Genomic DNA, 24,407 nt, shown 5'->3' with positions numbered 1-24,407 from the left:
TATCCGTGTTTAATCGGCGGAAGTGAAGCTAGCTTCCGGTGATCATGTCTAACTAGACATCAACTGTGGCTGTGCTCATGCTTATCTTATCTTACGCCACACCGCCAAAAATATGAAAATAATTCTGCCGCTTCTTCTTCTAGACAATCCATTCTTCACGGCGTGAACATATCACATCACCACAAAGCAAAATGTCGTCTATGCGAAATGCCGTCGCCAGGCGACCTCACCGTGAGCGCGCTCAACCATTAGAGCGTCGTCGCCTCGGTCTTCTCGAGAAACACAAGGTTTGTTTCGCTATCCCACCATTTAACCAGCTTCTCACCAGTCTAGGACTACTCCCTCCGAGCCAAAGACTTCAACAAGAAAAAGGCCACCCTCAAAAACCTCCGCGACAAGGCCTCTGAGCGAAACGAGGATGAGTTCTACTTTGGAATGATGTCCCGCAACGGGCCGGGCTCCAAACTCAAGGATGGAAAGAAATGGTCCGGAACGGTGCAGGGCGATCGAGGAAACAAGATCATGGATGTGGACACCGTGCGACTCCTCAAGACGCAGGATTTGGGCTACGTTCGAACGATGCGACAGGTTGTTGCGAAAGAGGTGGCCAAGTTGGAGGAGCAGGTAGTCCTTACCCGAGGATTCGACAAGCTCGACGAGGAGGAGGACCAAGACGAAGACAGCGATTCGGAATTCGACTTTGCTACCGCTCCCAAGGCGCCTAGAAAGATTATCTTTATGGATGATGAAGAGCAGCGCGAGGAAACATTACAAGAACACCTGGATATGGAGGACGAGGAAGACGACAAGAAGGAGATCAAAGAAGGAGACGCAGAATTTGAACGCGCCAAGGCCCTCCGTCGTCTCCGCCACCAACTCGAAAATGCCCGCAAAAAGCTAAAAGTCCTCACAGACGCCGAGGGCGAACTCGAGATCCAGCGCGCAAAAATGGCCAAGACGGCGACATCTGGCGGAAGCACGCGCAAAGGAAAGAAGATTATGGTGCGGACAAGAAAGCGATAGAGATGAAAATTACTTGCTGGTCATTTCCTTCGTGTTTTATTCGTTACGTTTGCACTTGGCAAAAGCTAATAGATACCCCCATTCGAGAAAGAACGCCGTGGGTGTATGATATATGATACAAAAAATATGAAAATACGTGAAAATTCCCATGCCTCCAAATATCTCGTCATGTCATTAATACTTTGATCCGATGCATTTATAACATCCCTTGAACGCGAACCCGACACACCGGAAACTTATCGTCAGCAGCCAGATGAAGCACGCAAATAGACCCTTGACGATCTTGACAATCACCCTGATCAAAAAAGGTAGCTTGTCCTCTTTGTCTTTTGACTTGCCCTTGCCGAGACTCTCATCCTGGCTTTCAACGTCAATCTCAAACGCCTCCATGTTGCGCTTCTTGCTTTTCTTTTCTTCGCGCTTGACATTCTTGCTCAGACGTTTTTCCTGCTTGGCTGTCAGGATCAGAGGCGGCGGGGGCTCAAAGGCTTCTGTGATTGGGTTGTTTTTCTCGTCGCCTTGCGCTACGAGGAGGAGTGCCGTGACAGCTACGTCGACGATAAAGTACGACTCTATCTTTGAGGCGATGCCTGTGTCGATCTCTAGCCAGCCGCTGCCGGTGCCATCCCGGGTAAGCTTGGCGAGGTGTTGGGGTGATTCGTTGTGTTCGAGGGTGTATTCTACGCGGGACCATGAGGGGGAGCGCTCGATGGTGACGCAGAAGGGGGTTGCGAGGGCGGGATGGACGAGGAAGTGATGGGAACTATCTTCATCCCACACAAGACGTGCGCATTCCCTTTCTGCCAGCATCACAGATGCGGGGTCTTGTGATCTCTCGATGGCCATCTTTGTAGCCGGCGAGGGCATAAGAAGTGCAACGAGGCCATCGTTGGGGGGATGTCTCCTCGTCTCTTCCTCCAGAGTCGTGGTAAGAGCTTCTTGCCAATGCTTCGTGTCGGTGACTTTACTACCTGAGTTGTGCCCGACAGCACCGCTAATAATACTGCTCGCTGAAGAACTTGCTTCAGGCTTGGGTGCTTTGTAAGGCTTGTTGGGATCATGTCTTGTAAGAGTTACATACGCCGAAGCCGAAGTTGGATCCAAGCGGAGATTGTAAAATGGCTGCGTCGCAGACGACAGACTGTAGACAGGCGCATCTTTTTCTTGTGTCAACTTCATGCAGTACACCCTTCCCTCGGATGCTGAAGCCTGCCATCCATTTGCGACTTTCCAATAACTCTTGAGAAGTTCATTCGAACTAACCGTCGGAATTAGCGGTGGCTCCTGTTGCTGGGCAGCACGATGGGGCCACGAAGACTGCGCGGATTGAATGCTCATGGGGCTAATAACGGGACTTCGAACCGGTGGGTTTCTTGGTGCGGCTCCGGCGGGTGTTTCATGGTATGTCTGCCGACTAATAACTGCTCGTGGGATCTCAGCTGGTCGAGTCTCGGTGGGAACATAGTGTTGCTGGTTCAGCGGCAGCTCTGGGTTATACGCTGGAAAGATTGATCGGAGGGGTTGCGCAGTGGCTTCACCACCAAGAGGAGGTTTCGCAATGGAGCTTCGAGATCGATCACTGCTGTTGCGGACGAGCGCGGGGCCTTGGATGTTGCCGGTATCGGCACGACCTGGGATTTGTACGGTTGGTCTTGGTCTTTGGACTTTGACGGGCTTTGGTTCTTGCTGCTGTCGAATAGGATCGAACTCGATTGGGGTGTGTGATCTGTTCTGAGGTGTACCCTGTGGCGTTTGGGATCTGTTCTGTGGTGTCTGTGCCCTATTTTGCGGTGCTTGTCCCTGGGGTGTCTGAGCTCTCTGAGGTGTTTGGGCTCTATTCTGTGGCGTCTGTCGCCCATTTCTCGGTGGCGAAACAGGCTCAGATGGTTCTGGAGCCATGGTTTGTGGTGTAGCGGAACGAAGATCTCGCTCACGAGATTCAGAGCGACGAGGTTTCGGGGTCTGATTGCGTGAAGTAGGCGGTGGCTTAGAAGCGTTTGGGCTCGGAAATAGCGAGAACCCTCCTGGGGTTGGAGTAGACATTCTGTATCAAACAGTATCTCGATTAAAGATGCGATACTTTAAGAGATGTGAATCCAGGGTATCAAAGATGGGTATAGGTGATGTTGCTACCGCTTCATGATCAACAGGTAACAAAATTACGGTGTTTCAAAACAAACAAACAGACGTAACCAACAATAATAAAAAACCAAGAAACAAAATACCGAAAGAAGTCTCATCAATATTATATTCTTTCTCTCTATTCCCCTCGTTAAGCGCTCCGACTAACACTGGACAAGGGGGTCACGAAAATAGCATCCCTGTCAGCCAATCGGGGGGACAATCACACTGCAGGAGGCATGCTAAGCGCTCTGGAGACGCGCTGGAGTGAGGGGAAGACGGGGTCTAATTGGCTGCGGGCATAAATGACTTGGGTTGGCCGGGGATGGTTTTTACTGGTCTTGAGGAGTGATTTGATGTGATGGATGCGTGAGACGGTCATTGAAGGAGCTGAGAATTACATGGCTGAGAATTACAGATATGGCTAGGATGAGACAGACTCTACAGAATGGGAGTATTCTCTTTGTCTTAATTAAAAGGAAAAAAGAGAAAGAATAAAGGAGTTAATTGACATACTTTGCCTTCCTGTGACGACTCGACTGAAACTTCAACGTTGACCGCTTGATGCATGCAACCCCATCGTCGCATACATGAACCATTATATCAACTACTAAGACTAAAATATAGACTAAATACTACAGACTATCAAGAGGCTGGGCGGCAACTAGCTCGTCACAATTTGTTTCTTGCCCTCTTGAGAAGTATCCAGGATGATCTTGATGATTGAGGCCGCAGGTTGTTTCAATATTGGGTGACAATACTACTGGCTGCATGGATACAACCTTTCTTTCTGTTCCATCGAATGTCATCGCTGCAGTTGACATCAACTGGCTACTGTACAATTCCTCATTTACCTCGTTTATTCTTACAATACTCCCCCATTCTCTTCAACGCCATATGCTTATCTTATCAATCCCTCGGTCGATCCCTCGCTGCAAGTCCATGTATCCTCTCTCCCCTCTTCTCCATCTCCTTCTGTCTCGATAACCTCACGTGCTCCGGCAACCCCCACCACTCGCGCATAAAGTCTTCTTGAGCTTGGGCGACTCTCGCTTTTTTCTCCCTCTCCTTCTGTCGCTCTATCCGTAAGGCAAACCACTCCTCTCGTGCTTCGTCGTGCGCTGCTTGTGTGGCGTGGATCTTCATGCAATTGTTCATGACGCGGTGTTCGGCTCGGCAGGCGAATGATACTGTAAAGGTCCGACCTAGAGCGCATGCAGCGAAGGCTAAAAATTGTTAATAATTGCAAGTAATTGATGGCCAGAGTATGTGGCCGCTACACACCCTTAATCTCGTCGGCGCATTCTTTTCGCACTTTTTGGTAAAAGATATCTCGGACTTGTGCTTCTTGCGACGCAGATAGAGGTAGAGGGTTTCGAGATGGTACGCCGAGCTTCTCTTGAGGCATTGGGGGGTTTTGCGTGGCCATTGCGGCCTCGGATCGGGGGGGAGGGAGGAAGCGGTTGAAAGATAAGACCCGTATTAATGATCGATCGTCGTGATGGTCGTGGTATATTCGTTAGACAGAAGCGATTGAAGCTATATTGGACGAGAAGCTAAGCTTGCGGGCTTGAGATGGTGAAGTGAGCCCATGATTGAATGGATTTTGACGACATTGACCGCCTTCCTTTTTGGGGTCTGAGTTGAAGTACAACATCACGACCAAAGGTCATCATCTTCAGGTTGTTCGTTTATTTTTCATGGTTTTGTCGAGATCCAGGCATCTTTAGACATCTCTAGGCAGAAGTGATTATTTTGTGGTGCTGTGAGTATGCCTTGTCCACAATAACGCCCCCGTGATCAGGATTTGGCCGCAGAAGCATTAGAGATGGACTCAGTATATCCGTTTATACAACTTAGATTAGACTTCTGAAGCATTTTGATCTTTTCTCGCAAGTTTCCAAAGCCACTTTATTGCTGCCTATTAGCATTGATCCCTAGACCAACAAGAGGCCATCATGGAGTTCAGTTTACAGGCATCTGATCCAACGGTCACATATTGGAGGAGCCTCAGGGTATCCGATCAGAGCATAAGGGACGAAATTAGTAGGTAATCTTATGCTGCTTAGACTATGCCCTTTAGGCTATTTATTTCTGTACTCTAAGACTTAGGGGGTCAGCTTTTCTACTATCTAGTAGAAGAGTCAGCCATCCATCTAACTTCGAGGATGTGACGTATTAAGCTTAGTCTGTGGGTAGTATGTGTTGAACTTGTGAGTGAGTATCCAAAGTATGTTGAGAAACTCAAGACTTTGCAAAAAAACTCAAACAAAGTCAGAAAGGATATAAAAGAGGCCATCCCGTCCCGCCTTGACTGAAGGATTCCTCTCTTCTAAATATACAAGTCTCACAGCAAGTCTCACAACAACTCTCACAAGACTATCATCATGGGACTCCCCGTATTTGACCCCTCTCTCGTACGCGAGAAAACACCTTCAGTCGAACTCGAAGATCGACAGGAAGAAGCCCCTGTCCTTTCAAAGACCTTCTGGAAAACGTATCCTCTGTACTGGCAAAAGACAAGGAATCTTTGCCATCGGAGGTCATGTTCAGTATGATGGTGCAGCCGGAGGTGACACAACCGAAGGCGACACAACCTCTAGCAATGCTCAGGTTGCTATTCGATGGGACGGATATTCCACTCTGAGACTTCCCCTGGCTGATGACACCACCCAGCTGAATACCCCCGTCACGATGGATGCAGACAACATCTGGACGGACTTTAACCTTGCTGCGTATGGCATTCTTGAAACGATCAATCAGACTTTGGTTCAGAGCAAACACTCAGAGAAACGAGCGGTTGCAGTCAAGGCTGAGCTGTGCAAGCTAGACGTGAGTATCCAATTAACAAATGCGGTCTCTATGTTTGCTAACATACTGTATAGGTATTCTCTGCTGAATCAGACACATCTCAGCCCCTTGTCAACAATCCAGACTTGGGTCGTCAGATGGGCTCACTCGTGGTTTGTCTACCGGTCGCTCACAAAGGTGGACAGATTGCCTTTCGACATGACGGTCAACAAGTCGAGTTCGACGGGGCATCTCAGCATTCAGAAACCATCCAATGGGCCGCTTTCCTAAGTGCTTGTGAACATGAAGTTCTGCCGATTACCGAAGGTCACAGGGTAATGTTGACGTACAACCTGGTCTGGTCAACTTGGGGCCATGGTTTCATGGCAAACCAAAGACATATTTTGGATCAGGAATCCACCCACTTCTACACTGATCTTGAGAAGCTTATCGAAAAGATAAAATCTACTGGAGAGCGTAAGCAGTCTCGGCCATTTGTAAGTCTGGAGCTAACTCATTATAATAGCACATATCATCGGTTTCACATGCACTCGCCGCTACCCCCATACTTCCGAGTCATCCTGCAAGGAGATCGATCATATGCTCAAAGGCATTGACATGGTAGTCTACCAAGCCCTTGTGCGGTTTGTGTGTAATGTCAGTGTTGGCGCGGTACTCGATGATTCGCGGTATGTCGAAGGCGAACTCGAATCGAAACAGATGGAGCTTGAACGCCTGGCGGAGTTAGCCAATAATCCCAACGCGCGCCGTTCGAGACGTCATTATTACGACGACAGTGACCTTGAAAACACATTTTGCATAACCGAAGACCTTTCAGACTTATGTATTGATGATTGGTACCGCGGCGACGACGACTCCTATGTTCCGAACCCGCTCCGCCATCTCGATGGGTATAGCCGTGAGAAGGTCCACTGGCTTAACCACGCTCCCGACACGACTACCCACCAGGAGCTTGCTCTTTCTGTTTACATGGTCGCTGAGAGTGAGCCTGAATGTGCATCGTTTTACTCCTCTGTCGCCATTTTTGCGCGGGTGGGTGAAGAGGTCGATAAGGATGATGAAGAGGATGAAGAGGTCGATGAAGAGGGTGATTAATAGGGTGATTAATAGGGTGATTAATAGGGTGATGAAGAAGGTGATGAAGAGGGTGATGATGCAGATTATTAGGCACGCGTGCTTAGAGGTTAAGAGATTAAATGTAGCCATAGACTAAAAGAAGATAATTTAGTCTATTTATGCCACTTTAGACCTGCTCTTAGGTTACTTATTGTCTGTATCCGATCTAAGTCTATCTAGAGTTACTTTGGTGGGTAGTTAAATTAATGTAACGTACTTGATAAGCGAGTTGGCCAGATAAGCGAGTTGGCCAAAAATCCCTCACCTTATATTAACACTATCAAATCAATTAAATCTCAACTACCACAAATGTCGCAGCCTTTAAAAGAAGCTCAAGTCAATCTTGCTCTTTAAGCCCTTTAGAATAACCCTAAACTAAGTATCTGATATACCTCTAAGATATATAATATTAATTATAATACTCTTAATAACCAAAAGAAGGGTATACCTTTATAATGTAAGAGTACAGGTGGCATGCTGCACTTTCCCAATAGACCAAAAGATCAAGCAGTTATGGCACAATGTGCCGTAACTGTGCCACACATCCATATATAAGGGGCCCGAGCCTTCTGCAGAGGTTCGGCGACTTCAATACCCTTACACCTTTCTACTTTTATAATTACTTTTCTAATTGAAATTATACCTATTATAAAGCTAATCTTATTAAAGTTCTAGATATTATTAATCTAGATATTATATTTTATAATTATATTTTATATAAGCTTAAACTAATTATAAATAAAAGCTAGGTTATTATATAAAGATCTCTTATAGTTATACCTCTATAGATATTATATTTTAAGATCTAGTTATTAATTAATAAAATTAATAGCCTAGTGCTAATTAACTGGTTAGGTATTATAACTAGTAAGAAGTTAATTAGCTATTTCTTTAATAATATATACCTAGGGAGAAAGCCCTTAGGTATTTAAGTTAAAAAGAGCCCTAAGTAATATCTACTCTTTTAAATAAAATAGATTCTATAATTTAACTATAATATTATATTATATGTAAGGGTATTGAAGTCGCCGAACCTCTGCAGAAGGCTTGGGCCCCTTATATATGGATGTGTGGCATAGTTACGGCATATTGTGCCATAACTGCTTGATCTTTTGGTCTATTGGGAAAGTGCAGCATGCTACCTGTACTCTTACAAAAGGTATAAAAAGCTAAAATTAATATAGCTTAAAAATTAAAAATAGGTTACTATAATTAAAGGGATTAATATAATAAGCTAGGCTATCCTGCTATTTATTATAGTTATAAGTAAGTATTATCTTTATAACTGATATAAAGGAAGCAGCCTCCTGGCTAATTAAGCTATTACTATAACCTAAAATAGATAGATAAATAATAAGATAGGTCTTAAGTGGCTTAAGCACTTTAATAAGTATATAATTAACTGATTAGTCAGTTAGTATTACCTTTTAATCCTTAATAGCTATAAAAGTCATTACTTAGCTAACTTTAAAGCATACTATAAGGAAAAGAAGATTATTATACTATATATACTTATTTATACCTCTTATTTACTTTAGCCTTTTAATATTAAGTGCTTTAGGCTACTTAAAATAGCCTATAGTTAAGAAATTAATTATCTTATTAGATACTCTATAAACTATATTACTAAGATTAAGTTCTTCCCTATTTTTTATATTACTTATTAGGCTATTATTATAGAATATAATATTAAGGGAGGTTTTAAGGGAGCTAGGCTTATTCCTTTTAACCTAGAAAATATAATCTTAAAGCTTAATATATAGCTATAGACTCTTATACTGCCTAAAGGGGATACCAGCTAGGCTTAACCCTAGACCCTAAAGATATTAAAGATAGTCCTTAAGGCTAATTTTTATTTAAAATACCTTTAGAAATAAATCAGAGGATATAAAAGTAGCTCTCTAGAGTCTATTATTAATACTATTAAGTCTAATACTAAGGCATTAAAGGAAAATATATAAGAGATAGTATTATTATAAGCTAAGGTTTAGGAGCTTTAAGAGGAGAATATAACCTTTAGTTAGGTAAAGAGGGTTAAAAGGACCTAACTATAAGATAGCGGCAAGATAACTATAGGAAATAGTTAGAGTTAAATTAATTAGATAGATATTAATACGCAGGTAGTAGCCAAATCATTAAGGAGTAGTAATTAAGAAAGGTCAGTTAGGCTAGGTATTCAGCGCTATAGCATATACAGCAAGACTGGGCATAATGCAAGGACCTATCAAGAGGTAATAGAGGTCATTAATAAAGAAGATAGCGATTAGTTTTAATTGATTTAATAGGTTATAGTATTTTAATAAATAATCTTATTATCTAGGTGATGAAAAGTGGCCAACTCGCTTGTCTGGCCAACTCGCTTATTAAGTACGTTATTGAGAATACAGTTCAATGTCTGCAGCAGTACGTTAACAGTTTTTACAGTAGTATCTTCCTTGATCACTATACTATTGATATCTATAGATTATTATCTGGAACACTGTATAATATGAGTACGCGATAATTATTATTGCAATGTCAAAACGCACGAAGACAGCTCATTGTATTCCTAAATTGCATGTATCATTGGTATCAAAAGTTAAACGAAAGACTAAAACTCCACCACACTTCACCCCATCTCATCAATCCATTATTTCCTTCTCATTTCATCTACTACTGTGGGTGACCCTGAACAGGATAAGGCTGCTGCTGGGGAGGAGGCGACGTAGTTCCTGGGGCTTCATGGTATTGGTGGGGAGGAGGCGATGTAGTTCCGGGGGCTTCATGGTATTGCTGAGGAGGATACTGTGCGTAATTCTGCTGGCTCTCAAACTGCTGCTGGCCCTGTTGAGGATCGTAGGGTGATACGGGAGGAGGAGGGTAAGCGCCTTGTTGCTGGTATGGGCTCTGGGCTGGTTGGTATGGAGAGGGTGTCGTTTGGGGGTATTGCTGTTGTTGGGGAGGGTATTGCTGCTGCTGTTGAGGGGAGAATTGTCCAGGAGCAGGTTGTTGCTGGTATTGAGGAGCAACTGGTGTAGGTTGAGGCTGAACATTGACCTGGGCTTCAGTCTTGGGCTCCATTTGGTAGTTGTTTGTCGAGCCCGAGAGATCAATAGCGAAGCGACCCTGCTTGCGTCCTCGGAGGAACATGATAAGACTCCAGACGAAAGTAACAATGAACAGGACCCTAAACTACAGTTAGTATATCACAAATGAGACTAGACGTGCAACTTACCAGACCAAGGCGCCCAATCCAGCAATGGCAGCCAAGATAGCCAAACCAGTCTTGAAGAGAATGACATTCTCTCCATCACGCTTGTAGAAAACACTACAGTTCTTGCTATCGATAAGACTGCCGTCACTGTAGCAGTTACCCACGGTTACGGGCACAACATACTTGGCTCGTCGTGAAGCAGTGGCAGCCCAGGCGGCGAGCCAGAGAACGAGCATCAATGCGTCGAGACATAGTACAGCAATGATGTGGTATAAGCTTCGAAGGGCAGGGAGCTTTTCTGACAAGAGACTGTAGAGGATTACTATCCAGGAGAGGACTGCCTGTGAGGTGTTAGTGCTGTCGAAGGTTTGAGTTGAGGTACTTACAATAGCAATGCAGAGGGAGTTTTCAGGGAGTCCAGCATCATGAATCATCCATCCACATAGACCGACAATGATGAGAGAGAAAAGAAACTGAAAGCCACGGATAATAACAATCCATAGTGGTGTTTGGAGAATATGCTCCGTCTTGGCCTGTGGTTGTTGGGTCATCTTGCGAGTCACTGCTGTATAAAATGCGATACTAACAAGTCAAGTCTTGGGCAGAACGAGAGCAGCTTGGCAGCCTTATACCCCCATCCAACTGACTCACTCCCCTTAGACAAACAAGCCCAAGGCAGATTCATGTTCAAGGACCCCTGGCGGATGGCTTGCGTTAGCGTCTTTCAGCCGCACCCAGCTGTCCATTGAACAAGCTTGACCAGCACCGTTGGGCGTACAAGTGTGGTGGATCAGGAAGAGGCGTTTGAGAGGAGATTGAATAAATGCTTTTGTGCCTCGGTGGCTTCAGTAGTGATATGGGTTGTGTAACTCCTTGCATGGGGATATAATTAACTTCCCATTGCTCTTGAAGTCGTCCTCAGGACATCAGAAAAGTTGACCGTTGCAAGCATAAGAGACGAAATTAGTAGGTCACCTTATGCTGCTTAGACTAGGCTTCTTAGACTAATTATCTTTGTGTCCCAAGACTTAGGTGGCCAACTTTTCTGCTACCTGGGCGTCGGCATGGAGTCTATCACACGCTGTACTGGTCCAGACACTCATGTTTGAGACTAACAAGCTGAATGGTACCCTGCCCGACCCCTGTACAAGGCTGGCCACGGGAGATAATTGCCGACTGTACATACTTAGACACACTTGGACACAAGCGGGGTGGCGCTTGGAATCGATAGTCAATAAAGTGTTTGGGCTGTGCGACAAAGCCATTACTGACTTGTATGTTGACGAGGCGTTTTCGTTTAGAAATAAACTGTGTTTCTAGCTTGTCTCCTATTTAAACCTGGCTTGACAGGACTACTAACTCGACAAGAAGTGTGCGGTGTAAGTGGGCTGATCTAGGTTGGAATGTAAAGATCGAAAAGAGAAAGCTGCGCGAGTTGGTTGACGATGATTGGTTGGAGAAGATTGAGGTGCAGGCATGAAGGATTCATTAAGACCCATGTCGTGTCGATCACTTTCTCAAGGGACTTGACTCTCTTTCCCTCCCTTGATGGGATGTTTGTATTTGTAGGGTATCGTACTCTGTATCTAGTAGTCGTCAAACTAGAGTTTATAAGCTTCCACCAAAGACAGTCTGAATTATTCCTTTCCTCTACGAGAATTAATCCTGTCTCATTACACTAGGACGTAACAGCTGGAGTGGATGTTTCGGCTGTGCTGGTCAGCCGTTTGAACTAGTGTGTGTGTGCGGAACAAGACATGCAGTGCGGAATTAGATGAATGAGGCTATTCGTAAGTTGGCATGGGGCCTCTCATCCTTCCCTTGCATTTGCTCAACTAGGTAAAGCTCAAGGCTCATTCTACGGAGAGTCACAATCAAGTTTACAAGCGCAGAAAAGAGCTGAACAGACAAGTCCATTAAGTGCATTCATTGATGCTATAGCATATTACTCTCTGACAATTAACGCCATCACCCACCATAATCTCCAATTTTCGTAGTCATCATTCATCATCATCCCTTCCATTTACTGCTCATTAGGTCCCTTAATAAGAACCTTAATCGCTTCTCCCTCCTTGACCTTCTTGAAAGCCTCCTCGGCCTGCTTAAAGTCGACGATACCAGTGATGAGCTTCTTGACATCCACCTTGCCGGTGGCAACAAGCTCAACAGCAAGAGGGTAATCGCCAGCGCCGTATCGGAAGGATCCGCTCGCGGTGGCCTCCTTGATGCAGAAAGCCATGATGGGGAAAGTAATGTCGGCCTTGCCCATACCGCCCTGCACATAGCTGCCACCGTTCTTGAGGACGTGGATAGAAGCTTGGATTGAGGGCTCGGCACCGCTCGCGTCGATAACTACATCAGCACCGTCGGGAAGACCGGCCAGATCACAGATGTTCTTGGCGTTCTCCTCGGGTGCGATGCGCTGCGAGGCGTACACGTGTGTGGAAGCAAAGTCCTTGGCGAAATCGAGCTTGCTCTGGACAATGTCGACGCTGACAATCTTGGAAGCACCGTAGGCCTTTGCGACGGCAGCGCAGAGAAGACCGACGGGACCAGCGCCCATGACAACGACAGAGTCACCAGGCTTGACGCGCGCCTGCTTGACGATGTGGACAGCGACGGCGAGAGGCTCGATCAAGGCTCCCTCTTGGAGAGAAACATTGTCGGGAAGCTTGAAGCAAAAGTCGGCGGGGGCAGACCAGAAACCAGTCAAGGTACCGTGATAAGGCGGCGTAGCGGCAAAGACCATATCAGGGCAGAGGTTGTACTTGCCAGCGAGGCAGTTCTGGCAGCGACGGCAAGGGTATCCAGGCTCAAGAGCGACGCGATCACCAGCCTTGAGGGTCTTGACCTTGTCGCCAACCTCAACAACAGTTCCGGCGGACTCGTGGCCTAGAACCATGGGGTCCTCGACGACGAACTTGCCGATGGAGCCGTGGACCCAGTAGTGGACGTCGGAACCGCAGATACCGGTGTAGTTGACGGCGACGAGGACATCGTGAGGGCTTGCGAGGGAGGGCTTGGGACGTTCCTCGAAGGAGACGTCACCTGGTTTGTTGAGGACGAAGGAGAGATTCTATGAGGGGTCAGCTAAGACGTCATGAGGGGCATGGCGGGGTTGCAATTGGGGGACATACGCTGGACATTTTTGCTGCGATTGAAGTTTGAAGGGGAGGATGAAGAGGAGAGAATTGGTTGTAGTTGTAGGAATGATAAAGTAGAGTAGAGTCGTCAATCGTAGGAAGGTGGGCGGGAGTTGGTTCTCTTATGGACCTCGTGTTGAGTGTCACAATGTGGAGTTGCGATAGCAATGTCGCCGCAAGACAAGATAATTAAAAAGAAAGGATCAATTAGAATAGCCTGAACTTATCATGAGTTGATTTATCGTGAAATAAAATCTGCTGATAAAGAGGAGAAAAGCACAGTTCATATACCCAGACACCATCACATGGCCATTCTCAATTTTTTTCATCCATCATGTCCAATTGCTATCATGCCGTGGGGGTGCGACTACGATGACAGTCTCAGCTTCACTTTTAGCCTCACCAATCAACAGACAAGCTAGAGACTGGCCTAGAATAGGATAGCTTGTCATGACGGGAGCGCTTGACAGTTTATTTGGGAGAGGTTCAATTTAGCCAGATGCATTTAACCGCGCCAGTTAGAGTAGGGGGTTTGGTGGAGTGAGATCCATCGGGGAGAAATAGGCCGGGAGTACAGCCATGAGGAGAGTTTGAAGGTGAGAGTCGAGATGTTGTGCGGTTGAATGGTCATGGAGATTGAGTTCACGTATGGTCTCTTTGCGATGGCAATTACTCAAGTTCAGACACCAATAGCTGATATGAATTGAACCATGGCACTATCTCCAATTGATAGAACAGCATCCTCAGATCATACCAACTTCATCCAGTACCCACCCGGCTCAACAGAGCTCCATCCAACGGCCGGTTGGCATTCGGGTCACTTGATCATCTCATCTGACGCCTCGTCGGAAGAAAGCATCTAGAACTAGAGTCTGTCTGATCTAAGCCGTATCAGAATGTGTTTCGGTTCCTGCATCAGGTCTCGAAATTAAGTTGGCGGAGTGTCCGGCGCTGACCCGGTGCGGAATTGCCTGATGGAGGATAGCGCCCGGTCGGTGGAGCCGGGACGGGACGGGACGGCCGGAACGTGTCTTTGGGTACGGATCAGAGAGCTTAATAGTACAGCAACACCATGATACTGCATCTCACGTATTCACATTCTGTCGAGTTGGCATCAAGGATATAACAAATGGCCATCCGCTACTCTAATCACTATCTCCAATTATACACAACACCATCAAAATCCATATGCTACCCTCCTAGTTAAGGTAGTGCTCCTCCTGGTGACTAACAGAAGCATGTCTCTTTGTCGAACTATCATGGGGATAATCATGCTCAATTGTAGGTTCACCAAGATGCTTCTTCAAAGCAGAAGGGGGAGCACGAGCCGCATCAAAGGGGGTGTCGGAAGTGGTGTCGCGGTGCATGTTGTTTTGGTATGAAGGCATATCGCTACCAAGAATTAGCTACATTCATGCGGTAGATAATAGAAGAATGCGACTTACGATGTAGACTTGTTCTGGTTCGAGGAAGATACTCCTGGGATGTTCTCTACCAGTGAGTTGATTTGGTCACCTGTTCGGACGCCCTCGTTGTGAGTGCTGGTTGACTCAAGTGGTGCAGCGTTGTTAGAGCTGAATTCACGCTGGGCGTTGTTCTCTGTCACAGAGTTGTAGATGCCAGAGTTGTTGTTGGAGTGGGAGGACTCGTAGCTGGGGGGTTCATTATCATAAGAGCTGGGATTATTGCTGTAACCCTCATTATTAGAGGGAACAACAGTCTCCTTGATCTTTTCCATAATAGATGCCATTTTGAAGGGTTTAAAGTTATGGGTATGATACGAGTGTAATCTCAGCGTCCAAAGGATATAGACCTGCCCTTATATACTCTTCCAAACCACCACTCACAGACCACTTGCATCATTCTCCTCTAATTCTAACTCCATCTCGCCATCATACCCTCGGGGCAAATGCGTCATGAAACCCAGACCATGACGTCGAGAGATCGCCAGCTTGCGATAAGCATATTTTAAAGCCTAAATTAGTGGTCTTGGCGCAGTAGTCGGTTCCTGGAAATGGAACGATAGAAACAAAACCAAGGTTTGCGTGATTAAAGATGTACCCTGGTTTGCAAGACATCATCGAGTGGTATGCCAAGACGATAAGACTGACCGATGAGAGAGCTGTAGATCGATACTACGGGGGATATTTCGGCGTGAATTGTAGTCTAATTCTGGTTATACGTTGAGCTAAAGAGTAGTCTATCTTGTACTACGTAAGATCTAAAACTTGGTTGGTGATGTTCAACTGTCGTGTAACAATGAGTGCAACCATCAGCCAACACAATTCCAACGACACATCAACATCACCTAACCACCATCCAAACCCCAGCTCCCACAACAGCCATAGCCCCAACCCACGGCAAAACCACCCCAACAGCCTGCGCAATATTCCTCTTAATCTTCTCCTTAATAACCCTCTTCAACTCCGCCGCCTCATTAACCCAAGGAAACTCCTCCTCCGGCACCGGCTTGTCCAAAAACTCACACACAGGCCCCCAACCCTGTCCCATGCGATACTCTAGCAACTGTCCCTCTGGCACCATCTCTCTAATAACCCGATGATGTCTCTCCCACGTCTCTCTTGCGTTGGCGCGTGCTTCGTCAACGGTTTGCGCTTGGAATAAGCCGAGTAATTGTTTTCGCGCTGAGCGGCCGGCTACGGATCCGACGAGGGGTTCGATGACGTTGACGCTGAAATGGGCCATTGGATTCCAGAGGTGATGGAAAACACTCTGGTCGACGCTTTTGAACCATGGCTCAAAGTCACGGATGGCGAGGATGACTTTTGCGTCCGGGTAGGCCTTTATGAGCTGCGGTGCGAAAATAGATGCTACATCTGTGGTGCCTTCGCAGTGACCCCAGAGCTCATCCCATTCCTCGCGGGTGAACGGTTTTCCCGTATAAGACGGCAGATTAGGGAACGAAGCGTCGCAGGCTCTCTCTAAAATTTTCCAGTCTTCCGGGCTGTCGATGGCTTGGATGGCGTGGTAGACGTTTTTGTAGCCGAGTCTGGTGAGGGCTTCTGCCATTGAGGCAGAGCCTGTGCGGGGAAGGCCTAGGGATAGAACCTTCATTTCGTTCTTTGGTTTGGCTGTCGAGTCTGTCATTTTGATGGATGAGAGTGTGAAGAGTAAGCAATTGAGGGATGTTGTCAAGATATGGTTGAAGTAAGCCCTAGCTTGTGTAACCCATGCTGGTGTAGATCCTACGGGACTTTGGTTGCACGGACGTGAATGTGACTTGTCAGGAACCACTCAGGTCATACCAGCTCGTATTTGTTTAAATGAACACCATGTTGTAAGACATTCACAAGAAATTTAGACCACACAATTACAATTAATTTTACAGTGATGATTCACGTTCCATCACCCCCAGACATACACATCACAATAGACGTTATTTAATTTAACTTCATTATTAAGAACTACTCTCTTATGCTAGTAGATAAAATAGGTATATCCCCTTCCTTCATTAACGGCCAACGTGCGGGCTTTTTGGGTCCTCCTCTGGTAGAGAACTCACATTCCAGTGAGCCCAAGTTTATTTCTCCTTCTCTTCCACCTTTTATTGGAACCCTTCCACTAGTCCCGTTGCACCTCGCGTTTCAGCGAGTGTCATGCGGCCGTTGAGCTGCGTTTCCCTTTTATCTAGATAGCATAGTGTAGCTTTCATTCATTCATTCAAGCCTTCTTCTCGTTGTTGGAGTTCTGGCGCGCAGCACCAGCGTTGACCTTTTCAGAGTCGTGGCGAACGCTGGCCTCGCTGGAGTCGGGAGTGAGGTACTCGCCGAAAGTGCGCTGCTCGAGGTCCATATCCTTCCAGTCGGTGCCTTGGGACTTGGCGGCCTGGTGACGGAAGTAGACACGCTTGGCAAACTTCCATGCCTCGATACCACCAAAGAACAAAGCGGCAGCGATAAAGACAATGGCCCACTCCCAAGTGATACCCTTGTGCTTAAAGACGGTGTCACTGATGACGGGAATGTACTGGATAGGGAAGAGAGTGACAACACCGAGGATAATGGCCCAGAAGAGGAACTGGTTGCGCCAGATGTCGTGCATCCACTGGGTAAAGTAGAGCTTGGACTTGGGCTGCATGCGGAAGAACGATCGTCGCTTGTCAATCATCTCCCAGGCAAGGAAGAGAGAGAACCAGGTAAGACAGGCAAAAGTGGTAGCACGGGCCTTGAAGACGGTCTCACAGCTGTCGCTGTATCGGTCGTTGCAGTCCTCACCGAGCTCACCATCGCCAAAGGCGTACATGCGGAGGACGAAGGAGCTGAGACAAAGAGCGGCGATCCAGACACCATAGACGGTCATGTCAATGACAAACTCGAGAGAGAAAACACCAGTCTTGAGAGAGATGGGAGGTCGCTCCATAATACCAGCGACGGCGCGCTCGAAACCGAGACCCATGTCGGGAAGACCAGAGGTGGCCATAATAATCCACATGATCTGGACGGGGGCAATAGGGAAGACGGAGAGACCGGTTCGGTCCTTAAAGACAAGACCGACAAGCAAAACGATAGCCTGAGCAACGTTGGTGGCGAGGACGTGGAGAATGAACTTCTGGATGTTGTCAAAGATACGGCGACCTTCCTCAATGGCAGCGACAATGGAAGCAAAGTTGTCATCACTGAGAACAATATCGGAGGCGTCCTTGGCGACATCGGAACCGGCTTGACCCATGGCAATACCAACATCGGCACGGCGGAGCGAGGGAGAATCGTTGACACCATCACCAGTCTGTTTACGTTAGTCGTGATCAGATAGCAAGAGAGAAAAAACATACCATGGCACAGAACTTGTCACGTCGGTGGAGGGCTTCAATCATGCGGACCTTGGTCTGAGGAGCACATCGGGCAATGACAAGAGGGAGGAAAGGAAGCTGGTCGACTTCATCGTCGGTAAGACCATCAAAGGTGGTAGCAGTCATAACCATGGTGTTGACAGTGTCCTCGGCAACCATGTCCATGCGAGTGGGCAGGATACCGACTTCAATAGCAATAGCCTTGGCGGTCTCGGGGTGGTCACCGGTAAGCATGTGCACAGAGATACCAGCCTGGTGACAGGCGCGGACAGCAGGGGCAGACTCGAGACGAGGAGGATCGTAAAGACCAACGAGACCACGGAAGACGAGATCACACTCAACAGTGGTTCGGTCAATCTCGTCACCCTTCTTCATGTCGACGTTGTAGGGCTTGGAAGCAAGAGCAAGGACACGGAGACCCATACCAGCAAAAGACTCCATGTTGCGGAGAATCTGCTCACGGAACTCATCAGTGATAGGGACCTGGTCCTCGCTATCCTCGGGGCAGTAAGTAGCACAGGCACCAATGACACGCTCGACAGCACCCTTGGTGTAGGCAAAGAGCTGGCTGGATCGGTTGTCCTTCATAATGACAGACATGCGCTTGACATCAGAGTCGAAAGGAAGCTCGGCAATCTCACTGTACTGGTTGGAGGCATCGTGGCTGGTGAGCTTGAGACGGTTCCAGTCGAAACGAGAAGCAAGGACCTGGATAGCAATCTCGGTAGGGTCACCACGGGCGTGCCACTCGCCAGCCTTTTCGTTGACAGTGGCAAGGTTGGCAAGAGAAGCAACTTCGAGGAACTTGGTCAAGGAGTACTTGCTCTGGGAGAGAAGCTCATCGGTGGTAGAAACAACACCGCACTCATCACCACCAGTCTTGAGAGGAAGCTCATGAGGTTGCTTGCGAGACCAGCGGAGCTCACCAATGGTAGGGTTGTTGGCCTCGGTAGCGTTCTCAACAAGGTAGGTTCCCTTTCCAGGAGTCCAGGCACCACGGGCAACCATCTTACCCTGGGTAAGAGTACCGGTCTTGTCGGAGCAAATATCGGTAACAGCACCAAGGGCCTCGAGGGCCTTGAGGTTTCGAACAATAACGTTACGCTCAACCATGCGCTTGGTACCGGCAGCCATGGTGATGGTCAAGACGACGACCAAACTGGCAGGAATCATAGACAGACCAGTGGCGACGGCATAGATAATAACCTGTTGGGAGGCATTGAACTCGTTGGCGGCAAGGACGATAATAGCACAGATGACAGCAGTACCAAAGAGGTAGATTGCCAGTCGGGACAGCTTCTTCTGGAGAGGTGTGCCGACATTTACACCGAGGAAACGACCAACAGCATCGGTAAGAGTAAGAGTATAGGCTTCGAGGTATCGGTGAGGCTTGGCAGAACCATCAGGCTTACGCTTCACGGGACGGACCTTGCTGTCCTTCTTTCGGAGAGCAGCAGCGATAGCACCAATCTCGGTGGATGTAGCAGTAGCAAAGACAATACCCTTGGCGCGACCCTTGGTAACAGTAGAGGAGCTGTAGGCGACGTTGATACGGTCACCAGGCCCGCAGTTGTCGTCGAAAACCTCATCCTCGTTCTTTCGAACGGGAAGAGACTCACCAGTAAGCATAGCCTCATCAGTCTCAAAGTTGACAGCCTCAATCAGTCTGCATGTATGTATTAGTAAATGATATTCAACCCCCGAACATTTTTACTCACCGGATATCAGCAGGGATCGTGTCGCCAGTCTTGATTTCCACAAGATCACCGGGAACGACCTCAACAGAGGGGATAACCTTGGCGTCTCCATCACGGACGACGCTAGCAGTGGGAGAAGACATGTTTCGCAGCGAATCCATAGTCTTCTCGGCAGAGTATTCCTGGAAGAAACCGACAGTAACATTGAGACCAATGATGAAGGCGACGACACCACCCTCAATCCATGACTTGATACCGAAAGAAACGGCCATGGCGAGAATAAGCACCTTGGCAGACGTCAGTACATTGTAGTGCAGGGGTGGTTAATCATGGGAACTTTGGGCTACCCAATCCGGTAATTTGTGTGGTGTACGGGCGGGTAAGAAATATGGTTCAGCCATTGGAATATGCTTAACCAGGCTTTGTGGGGGCCGATGCAGTTTTGACGTAGGGATAAACTTACCAGTGTCATGGCGTTGGCAACCTGTGCGAGAATAATCTTGAGAGGCTGAACACCGTCGGCGTCGCCAAGATCGTTATTGCCAAACTTTTCATGTCGTGATTTGGCTTCAGCACTGGTAAGACCGTGCATGGCATCTGTCTGAAGCTCCTCGACGACTTGATCAAAAGTCAAGGCGTGAGCTGGGCGGCTCATGGGCTCGTTGCTCTGGCCCGAGACATGGTTGTCCACAGCATCGTCCTGCTTAGCCATGATGAATATCGAAGCCAGTGGGCGCCAGCTTGAAGGTGATTTTCGTTAAAAGGGAGATCGGGTCGGAGTTGAACTAGATGGTTGGGTCCATACGCCTATGTCTGGGGTTTTCTGTAGATGTATTACAAAAAAGCCTTTCGTCTGGCGTAGGGTGAAGATCAGGAGAAAGATCTTTGGGGAGGACTCAAGAATAAGAATATCATGTGGGGAGATGGGGAAGTCTTATAGAAGTCCATCTCAATCTCGAGACCGGCGCAATGCTTATCTCGTGTTCTCAGAGTCTTGGCTCAAGTCACCATCGGGGGTGAGGACCATCACCGATACTCCAGCAAACTCCACATCGCCAAGACGTTTCCATTTTTTCCTTCTCTGCTTCCTTAAAGGCGGGGTCTGAACTGAGAGCGAGGTCTTGGCTATGAGGCGAAACCTTGGTTGTTGTTGTTGAGAAACCACCCCAAATTCCATCCAAGCACTAACAAGCACCGGGCTTGGCCGTGCGACGACCCCGGTGGAGGACCGGTCCCATTTTTGTTGAAGGGGTGAGGAAACCGTATTACAGAACGGTGTTGGAGGGAGAGCTGGGGTCGTTCTTTGGCGGGGGGGCCTGGGTCGTTCGCACGTCATTGGGGACTGGGCAACAAGTGTGACGCGGCGTGGCGGGCTCGGCCTCAATTGAGTTTCGTGAATGGCCAGTATAGGCTTGGCTGAGGCTTGGTATTCTTGGGAGACTAGGGTCGAGAGCTCACAGAGTCATTGCTTGCTTAGAACCACCGAACCCGAACTCGAGCCTTGGAAGACAATGAGCGGTCATGAGATATCGTCTGGGGTTTGGGGTTTGGTCAAAGCCTTGCTTGAAGCCTTGCTCAGCGTCACTGATGAGGTTGTGAGGCTCAAGGCTGTCCATGGTGGAGCGTTTCTGCAACCGAGTTGTTCTGCGCATTGGCCCATAAAATGAACCGACGTTAGACGAGACAAGACTGTATAGGACTCTGTATACCACCTCTGTATGGAGGAGAACCACACCCCCCATACTAATACCCATACTACCCAAGACACACCATAATTTCGACTGTACCTTTTCGGTAATTTTCTTGTCGACAGACGACTTAGCAAGATTGGCATGTCTGGGCATACATAATTCTGATTTCCAGGTTGTCACGTCATTGGGTCTGTATCGTCCGTTTGCTTGCCATGCCATGGCACGAGGCTTGTTTTCTGCAGGTTGAATTTGCCATGTCGTAGTGATAATCTAGCGTAGGCATCAATGAAACGATTCCGAGGCAAACTGAAAAAACCAATCGCACCAAAGGAACCGCAGAAGAGCCGTCTTAACGATAACACGGAGGTCAAACACCGATGCCGACTGACAAAAGACAGCACGGTCTCTCTCCATGGTCTCTCCGCCCGGGAGATCTTGGGGTTGCGATCAGATCTCGAGATATGTTTGGCTGAGGATTTGGCGCGTTAGGCACTCGTCGAATGTTTTTGCGAGTATCTGCCAAGCATGAGGTGCAGGCACTGCCACGCTTGGCAAGACTTGATGCTGTTAGTCACAGAGTCTTATCTTTGCCCAGAGTTTGGAGGAAGCCTTAGCTGGAAGCATGTACCTGGCCGTTAGCGCCTTCCGTCTCACAGGGGTCCACCATCAAGCCGAGTCCGTGGGAAGTTAGTGCAGTAACGGCTGTCCTAAAAGTTTGGTGGCAAATGTCACCACGCTGATCCGGCAGGTGTCATCGTGCTATCACTCACGTGACTCGTTTCCACTGCTTCTAGAAGCCGTCCAAGCATGGAAGGTACTTGGTACGTAATCTCTCCTCCACTAGATCATCTGGGATCTCCTTGAACGTGACAATAAGCTTAAATCGTCGGCTTTTTTCTCACAATGGCCCACTATATTGATAATGCTTTTCAAATCTCTGCGCTACCCCCTTTAGCCGCATTGCGCACTCGAGAAATGGCGAATCATGGAGTCTATGGCCCTCGCTTCACATTACCATTACACAACCTCTCGAAAGATGCATTGAACGACTCGCGCACATACATACCCCAAGATCGTCTCTGTTGTGGTTCATTCACTCAAAAACAATGCTGATCATTTCCTCACTTAGAACCGCAGATCAAAAGAGACGCCGGACGCGGACGCTGACCAAACTACTCCAGGAAGCGCCGTATGCCGCAGCAACACGCAGCAGGATTCGCCCGGCCCACTCTAAACGGCACTTTGTCCCCACAGAAACGGGGCGCTTACAAGATGCCGTCGTCTTACAGGCCACTAGCTGGGCTTCCCAGACGCATGTGAGGCTTTCACGGGGAAAACAACGGGTCTTTGTCTCTTGCTATTGGATCCGTCCTCCGGATGTTGTCTCGGGGCGGACACAGCGGGGACTATCTCCCCACGGAGGTGCCCCGGTCTCCAGAAAGAGGCTCCAATGCGAACCTGTAGCGGAGATATTTTTCTCAGGATAAACCCGGATGTGTCGGCGACAGCAATCACAGTATATCGCTACGGATGAGACAACGCGTGGGGGCTTTGCTTATGAACAAGGCCCTCCGGAGAAGAATTTTCGCTGCATGTTCCAGGACTGTGCCGTACTCAAACATGCTCAATTGCGCCGCATCAAGTGATGCCACTATTGTTTGATGTTTGGTTTGGTTTGGTTTGGTGTTTGCCGTTGTTGCCGTTGAACATAGTGTAATCTGGAATAACGAAAAACATCATACTCTTTACTAAAAGATTGTCGGCACAAATTGTGATGTTCGGCCTCCCTGTCACGGTCTCGTTACCGGCCTGTCACGGGAACGGCGGTCAAAGCCAGCAAAACGAGGCCCGGGAACGGAGTATCGGCCAGGGTCCAACTCAGGCACGGACTGATTATAGGCCGGGGAGTTCAAACACCACGGAAGAAACTAATGACACACACGGCAGATAGTACGCTCGGGCTACGATGATCAGGCCTTGACATTATCGAAGCACCATACCGGATATCAATTCGCAGAAGCAGTAAGCCGAGCCTCCCAGACACGGACCATTCAGAGTTGTTTATCAGTGATTCAATAATCACATCCTGGCTTCACTATCAGCCGCAGAATGTCAAGCACGAAATCATTTACTAACCAAGACTTGGCGATATGGAACTTGGCCGAAAAACTCTCAATCCGAAGTTGCTATCTGGACTCATCGTACCATAATTTCAAGAACATGTCTTGGCTTCAGAGCCCTGGCATAAGCGCAGATTTCCCCAGCTCAACTGCACAACAAATCCTGGGGTGAAAGATCACAGCTTCAGCCAAATAACGCAGCCAAGCCCCCTTGCTATTGCAGCACGGTCTGGGCCTCGAATTATCAGACCTCAAGCTTTGAGAGGCGCTCTCAAGCCTTTTTCCAAGGACGATCCCTGTGGGGTCCGCAGATGTCGTTGGATGTATGTATCACGATAACTGGGCGGATACTAGTTGAGGTTGTTCGGGCCTTTTCGGTCCTTATCTAACAAATGCTGCAGAGATGTATATGGCTCGACGGCATGCATCTATATTCCGTATGCGTATGTTTTGGTCTATATCTTCGCCTATGGCTTTTGTCTAGAGTCCGACGACTACAGGGTGGCAGATTCGGGCCCATCCAATTATGCCGCTATTTGCTTCGCTTGGCGATGGAAGCCAAGGCACTCAATTACATAATAGTGAATCCCAAATGTTGGAGTGCGACCCAACTCATTAGACCATCCATGGTTTATCTGTGACAATATTGCTGCAAGAAAACGACGAGGCATCTGCAGGCATC

At 47.8% G+C, this 24,407-nt stretch overlaps 12 protein-coding genes across 12 annotated transcripts; 4 read left to right on the top strand and 8 right to left on the bottom strand.

The window, feature by feature from the left end:
* Positions 1–191: 191 nt before the first annotated feature.
* FGSG_04929 (uncharacterized protein) lies at positions 192–1,023 on the top strand (the record flags this gene model as incomplete). Its single annotated transcript, XM_011325098.1, has 2 exons — positions 192–287; positions 334–1,023. 2 exons carry the CDS (start codon positions 192–194, stop codon positions 1,021–1,023), a joined length of 786 nt encoding a protein of 261 aa, XP_011323400.1.
* Positions 1,024–1,093: 70 nt separating this feature from the next.
* Positions 1,094–3,066, bottom strand: FGSG_04928 (uncharacterized protein; the record flags this gene model as incomplete). The annotated part of the gene is made up of 1 exon (XM_011325097.1): positions 1,094–3,066. One exon carries the CDS (start codon positions 3,064–3,066, stop codon positions 1,198–1,200), a length of 1,869 nt encoding a protein of 622 aa, XP_011323399.1. The 3' UTR covers positions 1,094–1,197.
* A 920-nt stretch (positions 3,067–3,986) lies between these two features.
* Positions 3,987–4,643, bottom strand: FGSG_04927 (uncharacterized protein). The gene is made up of 2 exons (XM_011325096.1): positions 4,429–4,643; positions 3,987–4,370 (listed from the first exon to the last, which is right to left on the bottom strand). The coding sequence occupies exons 1-2, from the start codon at positions 4,571–4,573 to the stop codon at positions 4,054–4,056; spliced, it is 462 nt and encodes a 153-aa protein (XP_011323398.1). The 5' UTR covers positions 4,574–4,643; the 3' UTR covers positions 3,987–4,053.
* An 888-nt stretch (positions 4,644–5,531) lies between these two features.
* Positions 5,532–7,050, top strand: FGSG_04926 (uncharacterized protein; the record flags this gene model as incomplete). Its single annotated transcript, XM_011325095.1, has 4 exons — positions 5,532–5,641; positions 5,748–5,976; positions 6,030–6,411; positions 6,461–7,050. 4 exons carry the CDS (start codon positions 5,532–5,534, stop codon positions 7,048–7,050), a joined length of 1,311 nt encoding a protein of 436 aa, XP_011323397.1.
* A 1,083-nt stretch (positions 7,051–8,133) lies between these two features.
* FGSG_04925 (uncharacterized protein) lies at positions 8,134–8,421 on the top strand (the record flags this gene model as incomplete). The annotated part of the gene is made up of 3 exons (XM_011325094.1): positions 8,134–8,230; positions 8,332–8,337; positions 8,414–8,421. 3 exons carry the CDS (start codon positions 8,134–8,136, stop codon positions 8,419–8,421), a joined length of 111 nt encoding a protein of 36 aa, XP_011323396.1.
* An 861-nt stretch (positions 8,422–9,282) lies between these two features.
* Positions 9,283–9,574, top strand: FGSG_04924 (uncharacterized protein; the record flags this gene model as incomplete). The annotated part of the gene is made up of 3 exons (XM_011325093.1): positions 9,283–9,302; positions 9,403–9,438; positions 9,535–9,574. The coding sequence occupies 3 exons, from the start codon at positions 9,283–9,285 to the stop codon at positions 9,572–9,574; spliced, it is 96 nt and encodes a 31-aa protein (XP_011323395.1).
* A 149-nt stretch (positions 9,575–9,723) lies between these two features.
* Positions 9,724–10,815, bottom strand: FGSG_04923 (uncharacterized protein; the record flags this gene model as incomplete). Its single annotated transcript, XM_011325092.1, has 3 exons — positions 9,724–10,237; positions 10,286–10,605; positions 10,651–10,815. 3 exons carry the CDS (start codon positions 10,813–10,815, stop codon positions 9,724–9,726), a joined length of 999 nt encoding a protein of 332 aa, XP_011323394.1.
* Positions 10,816–12,124: 1,309 nt separating this feature from the next.
* Positions 12,125–13,475, bottom strand: FGSG_04922 (uncharacterized protein). The gene is made up of 2 exons (XM_011325091.1): positions 13,402–13,475; positions 12,125–13,340 (listed from the first exon to the last, which is right to left on the bottom strand). Exons 1-2 carry the CDS (start codon positions 13,408–13,410, stop codon positions 12,288–12,290), a joined length of 1,062 nt encoding a protein of 353 aa, XP_011323393.1. The 5' UTR covers positions 13,411–13,475; the 3' UTR covers positions 12,125–12,287.
* A 1,131-nt stretch (positions 13,476–14,606) lies between these two features.
* FGSG_04921 (uncharacterized protein) lies at positions 14,607–15,157 on the bottom strand (the record flags this gene model as incomplete). The annotated part of the gene is made up of 2 exons (XM_011325090.1): positions 14,607–14,799; positions 14,853–15,157. 2 exons carry the CDS (start codon positions 15,155–15,157, stop codon positions 14,607–14,609), a joined length of 498 nt encoding a protein of 165 aa, XP_011323392.1.
* A 401-nt stretch (positions 15,158–15,558) lies between these two features.
* FGSG_04920 (uncharacterized protein) lies at positions 15,559–16,515 on the bottom strand (the record flags this gene model as incomplete). The annotated part of the gene is made up of 1 exon (XM_011325089.1): positions 15,559–16,515. The coding sequence occupies one exon, from the start codon at positions 16,513–16,515 to the stop codon at positions 15,712–15,714; it is 804 nt and encodes a 267-aa protein (XP_011323391.1). The 3' UTR covers positions 15,559–15,711.
* Positions 16,516–16,850: 335 nt separating this feature from the next.
* FGSG_04919 (calcium-transporting ATPase 3) lies at positions 16,851–20,626 on the bottom strand (the record flags this gene model as incomplete). The annotated part of the gene is made up of 4 exons (XM_011325088.1): positions 16,851–18,153; positions 18,200–19,883; positions 19,936–20,201; positions 20,378–20,626. The coding sequence occupies 4 exons, from the start codon at positions 20,624–20,626 to the stop codon at positions 17,089–17,091; spliced, it is 3,264 nt and encodes a 1,087-aa protein (XP_011323390.1). The 3' UTR covers positions 16,851–17,088.
* Positions 20,627–21,179: 553 nt separating this feature from the next.
* Positions 21,180–21,530, bottom strand: FGSG_04918 (uncharacterized protein; the record flags this gene model as incomplete). The annotated part of the gene is made up of 2 exons (XM_011325087.1): positions 21,180–21,354; positions 21,403–21,530. The coding sequence occupies 2 exons, from the start codon at positions 21,528–21,530 to the stop codon at positions 21,180–21,182; spliced, it is 303 nt and encodes a 100-aa protein (XP_011323389.1).
* Positions 21,531–24,407: the final 2,877 nt, after the last annotated feature.

Source organism: Fusarium graminearum, chromosome 3 (assembly GCF_000240135.3).
Source record: "Fusarium graminearum PH-1 chromosome 3, whole genome shotgun sequence".
Taxonomy (NCBI): domain Eukaryota; kingdom Fungi; phylum Ascomycota; class Sordariomycetes; order Hypocreales; family Nectriaceae; genus Fusarium; species Fusarium graminearum.
The sequence above is the reverse complement of the archived record's forward strand: the minus strand, read 5'-3'. Positions and strand labels throughout refer to the sequence as shown.

Bases quoted from the DNA above. Each gene is read 5' to 3' on its own strand.
- FGSG_04927 (XM_011325096.1), bottom strand. From the start codon at position 4,573: ATGGCCACGCAAAACCCCCCAATGCCTCAAGAGAAGCTCGGCGTACCA. The intron at 4,371-4,428 runs GTGTGTAGCGGC...AACAATTTTTAG, and splicing joins ATGCGCCGACGAGATTAAGG to CCTTCGCTGCATGCGCTCTA.